This window comes from Cynoglossus semilaevis, chromosome Z (genome assembly GCF_000523025.1).
Source record: "Cynoglossus semilaevis isolate Cse_v1.0 chromosome Z, Cse_v1.0, whole genome shotgun sequence".
NCBI lineage: Eukaryota > Metazoa > Chordata > Actinopteri > Pleuronectiformes > Cynoglossidae > Cynoglossus > Cynoglossus semilaevis.
The window spans coordinates 16,280,908-16,291,196 of record NC_024328.1 but is presented as its reverse complement, the minus strand read 5'-3'; the positions used below and the strand labels follow the sequence as shown (position 1 = coordinate 16,291,196).

General features: G+C 39.3%; 1 protein-coding gene across 3 annotated transcripts in view; it reads left to right on the top strand.

Annotated features, from left to right (window-relative positions):
* The window catches only part of frmd3 (FERM domain containing 3), a 62,726-nt gene that overhangs the window by 38,277 nt on the left and 14,160 nt on the right, over positions 1-10,289 (top strand). For all 3 annotated transcript variants that reach the window (XM_017042789.2, XM_008336670.3, XM_025053004.1), the window contains 2 exons: positions 3,892-3,980; positions 9,397-9,471. In XM_017042789.2, the coding sequence (XP_016898278.1) occupies positions 3,892-3,980; positions 9,397-9,471 (164 nt within the window). The remainder of the gene's footprint in view (positions 1-3,891; positions 3,981-9,396; positions 9,472-10,289) is intronic.

Below are 10,289 nucleotides of genomic sequence, written 5' to 3'. Positions count from 1 at the left end.
CAGTCAGATTCCTGGGATGTCTGGCATGAATCACTGTCTTGAGGTCATGCCACAGCATCTCAATGGGGTTCAAGTCTGGACTTTGACTTGGCCACTCCAGAACGTGTATTTTATTCTTCTGAAACCATTCTGAAGTTGATTTACTTCTGTGTTTTGGATCATTGTCTTGTTGCAGCATCCATCCTCTTTTTAGCTTCAGCTGTCTGACAGATGGCCTCAGGTTTTCCTGCAAAACATTCTGATAAACTTTTGAATTCATTTTTCCATTAATGATTGCAAGTTGTCCAGGCCCTGAGGCAGCAAAACAGCCCCAAACCATGATGCACCCTCCACCATGCTTCACGGTGGGGATGAGGTGTTTATGTTGGTGAGCTGTTCCATTTTTCCTCCACACATGACGTTGTGTGTTCCTCCCAAACAATTCAACTTTGGTTTCATCAGTCCACAAAATATTTCGCCAAAACTTCTGTGGAGTGTCCAAGTGCCTTTTTGCGAACATTAAACGACCAACAATGTTTTTTTAGACAGCAGTGGCTTCCTCCGTGGAGTCCTCCCATGAACACCATTCTTGGCCATTGTTTTACATATAGTTGATGTGTGCACAGAGACATTGGACTGTGCCAGTGATTTCTGTAAGTCTTTAGCAGACACTCTAGGGTTCTTTTTTACCTCTCTGAGTATTCTGCGCTGAACTCTTGGCGTCATCTTTGGTGGACAGCCACTCCTTGGGAGAGAAGCAACAGTGCCAAACTCTCTCCATTTGTAGACAACTTCTCTGACTGTCGATTGATGAACATCCAGACTTTTAGAGATGGTTTTGTATCCTTTCCCAGGCAGGATTCACTGTAACAGGATGGTGGGTTTGTTACAACTAACCACCATCACACCAAGTGTCAGCTGTGGCTGTGGCCCAAATATGAGATTCTTGCACTGTATCACTATGAGAAATATGTGATATATCACCTTGAAAGTGAAAAAGAAAGTGCACTTGTCAAAGTAAAGCTTCAAGGTGTCTCACATTTGGGAAAGTTTTATTTTAATCTCCATTTTGTATAAAGCTGTGAGATTGAAAGCATGCTATGGTGCATTCAATTTGTACTGTCAGATGTTTACAGCGCTGTCTCTGTGCCACATTCAATTTCCTTTAAATTTTGCCATCGTGAGCTGAAGCTACGTTGATCTCACATTGATGAGTTAATATTCACTAATGGTTCTCATTTCTCTTTTTACCACTAGAGGCTTTAGTCTCATCTGTGCTTAGCTCATCAATCAGTCTGTCGCTCTGTCTGTCTCTTTGTTTGTCTGCCCACTAGTGGCTGAAGATGCAGTTATATCTTTGTGTTTCTGTCTTTTCTCTCTGTGTGTAAACATAGTCATCACGGGTGAGTAAATACAAGTCATGACAGCAGCACAAAAAATATGTGTAGAAATAAATGTTCCTTCCCTTCCTACCTGTGGATTAATCTGTTCCATATACCATAATTTCCGGACTATAAGGCGCTACTTTTTTCACACTCTTAGAACCCTGCGGCTCAAACCATGTGGCAGTTCATACCGCTAGCGATCAATGGCTTTTCTGGTAGGCTCCTGTGTGTTATACTAGTAGCGCCTGTGAATGGCTGAATGCGTATAAGTGAGTGGGGCTCGAGAGCGTGAGAGAGAACGGTAGCAAAAGTTGAGAGCAGTTTGACTCTTGTCATGTTGAAGCGTGTGTTGGTTATAGAGAAACTGTTAAAACGCTGTTTATGTACTGTTGTGCTCGGTGTGGGTGATAATAAAGACCCCAACTTCCCTGTTTCTGTTTACCCTTCCCTTTGTGGACAAGCACAAAGGGAAGGGAGTTAGCCCCGGAGTGAACGTTAGCTTTCGGATCTACTGTGGGGGCGCCGAAGTAGGAAAGAGCAAACCTGTAACCAGCCGTGTTACAGGTACTATTTGGAAAAAAAACATTTATTAACCCTTGTAAGGTCCTTTGGGTCTAGGTGTCCCCAGGGTCACCTAGACCCAGTATGCCTATGTGTCTGTGTGTGTATGTGTGTGCGTGAGTGAGTATGAGTGCGTGTGCATGTTCCTGTACTGCATGACTTGTGCCAACTTTTCCTCATATTCATTATTACTCATATTCTGGAACAAGATGAAAATCATTGCAAGGACAAACAGTGTGTACAAAAATGCAAAGGATCGCACAAGGGTTAATTAAAATTAAATAAAACCTTTCTGTCTAAATATCCCATGTTAAAGTGTGAACACATGCGGCATATAGAGAAGTGCAGCCTATATATGTACAATTATGCTTTTCTTTTTAAATTTAGTGGGTGCGGCCTGTATTCAGGTGCGCTCAATAGTCCGGAAATTACGGTAGTTCTGTTTTACCTTCATTTTTGTGCGTTTTGGTTGTCCTGTTGCTGTTTGTTGTCTGTATTTTCATTTCAGCTACTTTATATGTCTTTTAGTTTTTAATTTTAAGCTCCTGTCGCAGCCTTGTTAAATGTCATTAAAAACACCTTGTAAGGTGTACTTTTTTAAATTTTAAAATTAGCCACAGCATAGAAACAATCACTATGTTGCCCCTGGATCCATAGATGATATGCTATTGTTGTGCATTATCTATAAATCCGTCCATGACAAAGTGCTCTGTTGTCTGTGTTTGTGTGTAAATGTGTTGGTATTATTTTTGTAAATATTTGTGACAGTATTTTAATTACTTCATATCAGCCTTGTTGTTTACGTGTGTCCAGTCACTAGTCACTCACTAAAGGATGTCACCCCTCAACCTCACCAACCACTGCCATCTGCCCTGCATCTGTCCCACTTTGAGCTGATAGCATATTTAATTTTTGTTTTTACTGGATATCAATCCTAACATAAATATACTTTTCCCTAAGTTATCCTAATTGTCTCCTGAATGAAATAAACATTGATTTCCCATGTATTTCTGCCAATGAAGTTTCCCAGTGCTTTACAAGTGATTACTTCTAGAATCACAGTGTATAGTTAAAGTAGTATTTTGTTGTCTGGTAGCTTTTTGCAATCTTTCTGTTAATCCTATAGTTGATTTGTCTACTTAATTTTTTTGGCTTATGTTAACTTTTATATTTCTGGCTTACTTTTAGCTACGGTTGCTATATTTTGCCTAACATTTAAACATATTTTGGCATATTTTTAGGCTTTTCCATGGTCTCAAGTCTTTTGATTAGTTATTTACATTACTACTAAAGTGTCCTTTTTTGAAAGTGTATGCTACCAAAGGCTAGCTGAACAAGTTCCCGATCTTAGCAATAGTAAAGTAATTAATGATGTATACTTTTGGTTCACCTGCCTGTGATCAGACACTGCAGCACGTGTGTAAATCACACCTATTTATTAAACAGAAATGTAAAACACAGGGGAAAGGGGAGGGGGGAAACAAAACAACTGACTGATGTGTCGAGTACGACCGGGTTGAAGCTGCATCACCACAAAAACACTTTTTCTCTGTCTTGGACTTTCATTGGTTTTAGTTTAGGTAATCGCTTCACAGCATCTCTCTCCAATTTTACTGACCTTTAGGTTCCGCTCTGTTTCTCCTCTTCACCGACTCGTCCCTGCTGGTGAACAGCATTGATCTGGGGTCATATTACTAGGCTTGCAGGATTGAAATCTAGACCTTTACAGGAACACCTTCTCCATTGTTCTTTCAAGCAGAACCAGGTTCTGTTTGCGGGCAATTTTACTGCTGAATATCCCTATATCTGCCCTAAATTCTTGCTAAACAAACACTTTTGGGTCTGTGGGTCAGCACTTTGCTCAGCTCCCCATCATCATATTCAGCATTTCCCTTGTCCTTAGTCACAGATCTTCAGGTTGTCTATGTATTTTTATTTTCTCTATGTCTATTGTTTTTCTCTGCAGAAGAAACTGCTGTTGACATTTCACACCCCCACCCCTGCAGCCTGTAAGCACTTATGGAAGTGCGGGGTGGAGAACAAGACCTTTTACAAGTAAGTCTGATGATTTTGCACAATTTCACACACACTAAGCAAAGGCATTTTAGTTTCATGTCCTTAGCCAAGTCTTTGCTAAATGAAGTCTGAAGATGCTCCATTGTAAAATTCACAGCAGGAGAATTTGTGGATCAGCCAGACAAGGTGTTGGCACCTGGGAGAGAACATTTACTGGACTTTTCTGGATAATGTACCTAGGAATATGAAAAGATCGATGGCAGGAGAATGTTCCAAGTGACTTGAGTGAATCAAGGGGTTGCTGGTTCAATCTCTGGTCTTTCCGTATGCAGTTTACAGGTTGTGTGAGAATAGGGTTTTCCTCTGGTATTGTGCTTTCCAAGGACAATATTTACTCTGGATTGACTATTGATCATTGATTATAGGAGCTGACTCTTGTCTGGGAGCCAGAGCAGGAGCTATTTTTTGTGGGCATATTGGGTCACCTAGACCCAATATGTCTTTGTGTCTGTGTGTGTGTGTGTTGTTAGCTCCCAGGCTACTGGCTCACCAGCAGCTTGATCGGCGCTCTGTGCCACTGGTAAGATCCCGTGGTCCAGAGCGGGTGCGGGCTGCGCCACTCCACTCGCAGATCTCTCACTTGGGACCCTCATCTGGTGCTCCATGGGTCCGATGGGCGAGGTGACTCGTCCGGCTTCTGACTGTCGTCCCTCTGAGTGTCCGCCCCGCTGCCGCCTCGTGCTCACTCCGAGGTATAGCCTGGTGCTCGGGGTGCTACGCCCGACCACACTTATTCATGACAGCTCACCTCTCATGATCCTGGCACTCATTACTTGCCGGAAAAGGGTTTTAAACACCTCAACGGTGTCAGGGGCATGTAACTGTTTCAGAGAATAGACACAAACTGTTGGTGAACCGTCTATGATGTTGCTAGATATATATATATATATATATATATATATATATATATATATATATATATGACCCAGGATTTAATGTATGCGGAGAGATGAGTAAAGTGATAAAATTTATTTAATCAATGATGTTATGTTTCATAAGATTTTATTTATTAGAATATAATGGGCGTAGCACATAAGCAAATTTCAGCAATTGCAGTAATTAGATAAAATAGGATTCAATCAATACCATATAGAAAATGTAGTTATACATACGTATATAAATGTGCTGTGGTTTTTGTCGATATTAATATTTTCTGACCCCACCGCTCCCTGGTGATGGAAAAGAGGAGAAGTCACAAAAGTAGGCCTTCGGTGTGTTGAGTCTTCACTGCTGCGGAAGAGCTGACGCCCTTAGCTGCCCGGTACGGGGCCACTTCCCCTCTGGCGAGGCACTCTCTTGATCCGTTTAGCAATTGCGGCAAGCAACAGCAGAGGTATTATCCAATTCTTTTTGCGGCGAGCAAACTCAGAGAAATGATCCACTCTTTTGCATGTTGGAGTTTCTTGACGTTGACGTTCTTCTTGTAAGTTCTCTTAAGTCCACAATCCTCTTCTCTGGGGCATGGCAGGGTCCTGGACTGAGTCCTGTCCGTCCAGGGGAGAGATGAAGGACAAACTGAACTGTTCAGCTCTTACACCTTGTATTTATGTGATACAATTTGCAAAAAACTTTATTTCCGTTTTGGGTGAATCATTTACTCCTTTTTAGGCCTTTCCTGGTGTTTGTTCCTGTTGGTCTTGGACACCTGTGCACGTTACGTTCGTCATGACCTGAACACCAAGTGCGTCATATCATGAACATCCTTCCTGTTTCTGTCCCTATTTTGCAGACAGTTCACACACTTCTCATTTGTTTTTATGACTGACATTGTACCACAGCACTTCTTTCTATTCATTACTCACATCTTAAAAATCATAATGTTAATCACAACATTTCTTTACTTATTGATTTCAGCATCAAGCCCTTCTGCTGACCTCTTGTCATAATCATTTCAACCATTATAAGTCAGAGGATCATTCTTTTAGTCTTATTCAGACACATTCCCTATCTTGTGTTACATGCAGATATATATGAAAAATATCAATGATTTTATGCCAACAAAAATCACACATTTTATATTTGATTTGTTCAATATAAATCACTGTATTCTTTCCCCAGATTTCTTTGTGAACTTCCTGGAATAGAGACATGCCTCAACATGTTTTAATAACATATTTCGACACATGTTCCCCCTTTCTTATGCTAAATGCAGAACTGATATAATTTTTTTACACTCGGTTCATGACCTCTGAATACTGTGCTCAACCATTCTTGACAGTGTTCCTGTACTGCATGACAATGTTCCTGTACTGCATGACTTGTGCCAACTTTTCCTCATATTCATTAATACTCATATTCCAGGACAAGATGAAAATCATTGCAAGGACAAACGGTGTGTACAAAAATGCAAAGGATTGCCCAAGGGTTAAAAAGTGTCAAAATTCCCAACACTTATCTCCACGAAATCCATTAAACGTTTAAAAGAGTAAGCAGGTTTTAATTTACTTGAGACTACACAGCCTTAAATGTACCTTTCATTATAAAAAGAAGATTTAAAACATTTTTTAAAAAATTAGGTACGTTTTTCAGTAACAGATTCTATTCCAGTTTAGATTTGTGCGTTTAGTTTACTATTGAAAGATTCTTGCTGTGCGAGGTGTCTTCAGGCAAGGAGTGGAAGCAGCCGGTAGATGGTCGATTTGTTTTAATAGCAAAACGTCCAACAAAACAGGTCCAACAATAAAGCAAAATAAACGACTGGAGAAGTATTCAAGGAAATCTCGTACAACAGTGCTAATCCTGTCAAGAATAACTTCTGACTTCTCAAGAATAACTTCTAAAGTATCATTAGTTGTTTATGCTTATATACCTGTGTGTGGGGAGTGGTTTTCGACTTCCCGGATGTGTGTTTAAATCTTGTAGGCCACTGGAAGAGAGAGGCTAGGCCTCTTGTGGCCAATCATATTATTGTTCTTGTATCATGTGATGCCTGCAGTCGCCACTATGTGGCATTGTTGTTCCATGATTCAGCAGTGTTGGAAGAACCTTCTGTTGCTCAGTGGGGGGTTATCACAAGGGAAGTGGACCCAGCCACGAAGTCCAGTCAACCACAGATGGTCATGTAGATCAAAAGTAGAGGTGTTTTAGAAAGTTGGTGTGAAGAGAATTTGAGGAAATTCTCTTTGAATATGTGGGGCTGTGTGACTGTGTGTGCTCGGGAAAGCCATTTGGTGTCTTATCATCTTCCTGCTGCAGACCCAACCAAATGTGAAAACCACTGAAACCTAACACTGTTCTTTCCCCAGATGAACTGTAACACTGTGTTCCTGCTACTCTCCGTCTCTGTGTAGCATCTGATTACTGTTAGGCAATGTCTCCAATCTGCAGACACTGTTGACACTAATGTGTCTGGGGAGGGGGAGAAAGAAAGGGGTGAGGGCAAATGTGCGAGACTGAGAATGAAACTCTATTTTTGTATCTAGGTTTTGGAAGAAATTGGTTTCGAGCAAAGTCATTCATTCGTACATTTATTAATTCATTTGTTCTGACATTTATTCAACTACCTTAATTTGCAGCCTGTGTCATGACCAATTCATAAGTATATGCAAGGTCACAAACAACTCTTTACACTCACTCAAACCTCTGAGTCAGAAGTTAACCCAGTCTGTAATGTGTAGTGTTTGGTCTGGGGAGGAAACAAAGGTAATAGGCTAAACCAGGGGTGTCAAACCTATGGCCCATAGGCCAAAATCGGTCCGCTTTATTAATTTTGAAATTTAAAAAAATGCACCAACACTTCATGGTCATGATGTTTTTTCACATTATATTTTAATAAATATAAATATATCTCTAATATACTTATTACTTATATATAGTACTTATTTACATGAAAACAAAGGAGAAAAACATGGGCCTATTGCTCTTTTTAGGTAATTATGTTATGATTGTACTGGTCTGGCTGACTTGACACCTAATTGGGCTGTATGTGGCCCCTGAACCACAATGAGTTTGACACCAAAGGTGGAGCGTCGGAGTCTGTACCAGTGATCATGGAGTGCAAGGTTACTGACCACTCTGATATTGCCTAGCCCATGGGTAAAGTCAGAGGTTGTTGTACGTCAGACTTGTTATTCGACAGCCTGAAAAAATAATGTTATAGTATCTAATGACCAAATACTGCTTCTATGATATACAAGACTTCTTTTTTGGTTGCTTCAAATTGTGTTGCATATTATTAACTAATTTTAGAGCATGAAAATGATTGGGCAGATCTGCACAAAACTATACGTGATTTATTTGGTAACGTAACAAAAATAGCAATAGAAGTAGCTAAAGTTGTCCTTAAAAAAAAAAAGAAAAAACCCTAATATGAAAACACTGTTGAACAAAAGAGAGAAAATATAAATATATATTTACCATAATGTTCATTCAGTGGCTGCTTCTCTGATTTCAATGTTTCGAATAAAAGACGAGTTCATTACATTTTTATGTAACCCTGAATGTTTCTTTTCAGGGTGTCAGCTGACACAAACACTGAAGTTCAAACTGACATTTTTGTCCTTGTGAACAGAGGCTGTGTGAGAACAAAAGAGCAAAACAAATTCTCCAGTGGTAGAACAGAAGAGCAAGGGAAAGTGACACAGGGAAATGTTACAGTGCAGAAACAATTCTGTTTTGCCATTGTTTAAAAATATATTATTTCCTTTTTTAACTAATGTTGTGACGTGCTGACATCAGCCATAATTATCTGATGGAAACGTCATTTTTTAGAAATGTTTTGCTTAAAAAAAAGTAGAAAAAATAGCTAGTTATTTCTGGAAATTATTTTTCAACCAATCCCAGAAGTTTTGACTGATCCACTTGTTTTAGTTAGCTAGTTGGTACATTGAGACAAATTTATTTTTTGATTTTGTTCTAAAAATAATAGAAGGAAACACTAATGCTGTAATTAAAGCGTCCTCATCTCAATTAGTCTCGATATCGACTTTCTAATTAAAATGGCTGGAGTGTTAGTGGGAAGTCGGACAGCAAAGGGATTGGATTTCCTCTTGGATGTCATACATTCCTTATATATTCTCTTAATCCAATTGGAGTGAATTACATTTGTATCATAAACCATCCAATCGGAGCTAAAGTACGAGAACGAGCAGCCTCTGTGTTACTCATGTAACACACACATCGACTGTCAGTAGGAGAGTTCGCCGGCTGTGTCTGTGTTGCTCTGCTTTCACATGATAAATGATCCTGAATAAAACAGGAAGGCTTGACCTACACTCCAAACTTGACCTTTGAGCAGATTCATGTATCTGTTCTTCATCTCAGAAAAATAATCCACATGAATATAAGTCACTGTCGGTCACCGAGGCTACACAATATGATGCACAGACAAATTCAGAAGAACACTCAGTTTTTGTACTTCCTTGTGATAATGGAGTGCTTTGTTTGTGTTTGCCAGATGCATGAAGTCCAGTCAGATAAAGACCGTTTCCAGCAGTAACATCTTCTTCAAAGGCAGCAGGTTCAGATACAGGTGAGAAACTTTTGGAGTTTGGAGTTTTTAAACAGTGGGGAGGTTTTTTATAGAAACAATGGCCAAAAGTTGACAGTTAAAGGTAAACAAGCAGAATCTGTAGGTGTCGAGACTAAGGCTAAAATTATGAAGAGGAACTGCAGTGTAGATGCAGGAAGCACAGACCACAGCAGTGTACAGTATGTCTCCTTGACTTAAAGCTGACATTTTAGATTTTAGGATAAACTCAACAAATGGCACTTTCCTGGAGCTCTGCAGAAAGATCTGGAATTGAGATGAAGTTTGTAGATTTTATGATAAATCCTGCAGGAGGATGTCCTGTTTTTATGTCTTTGTCTTTAAAGTGAAATTTAAATTTTAACTTTGCTGAATGTATCGAAACATGTTAATGGAGATGCTCACAAGAAATGGCCACAACTAAATTAAAATGTAAAATAATTTAATCAATTGGACATAAGTGTACCACTGCTGTAACTGTAATTAGGAATGCACTGATCCACATTTTTTCAATTCCGATATTTTGGATTTGGATATCGACTGATACCGATACTATTACTATTGCTTTTATTATTAATATAATCATGCATTTCCCAAAAGGCACCTTGAGGTTATTATTATTATATGCATGTATTTCCCAAAAGGCACCTTGAGGTTAGTATAAGGTCAGAAAAGAAAGTAAAAAAAATAAAAACAAAATACAGGAAACCATATTAACAGGAATAATCCCATCCTTGAAACTGAACATTTTATTAAGTGCAAAGTAAACATCTTACAACGTATGAATCTGCCCTTATTCAATTCATTACTGTCTACAATGG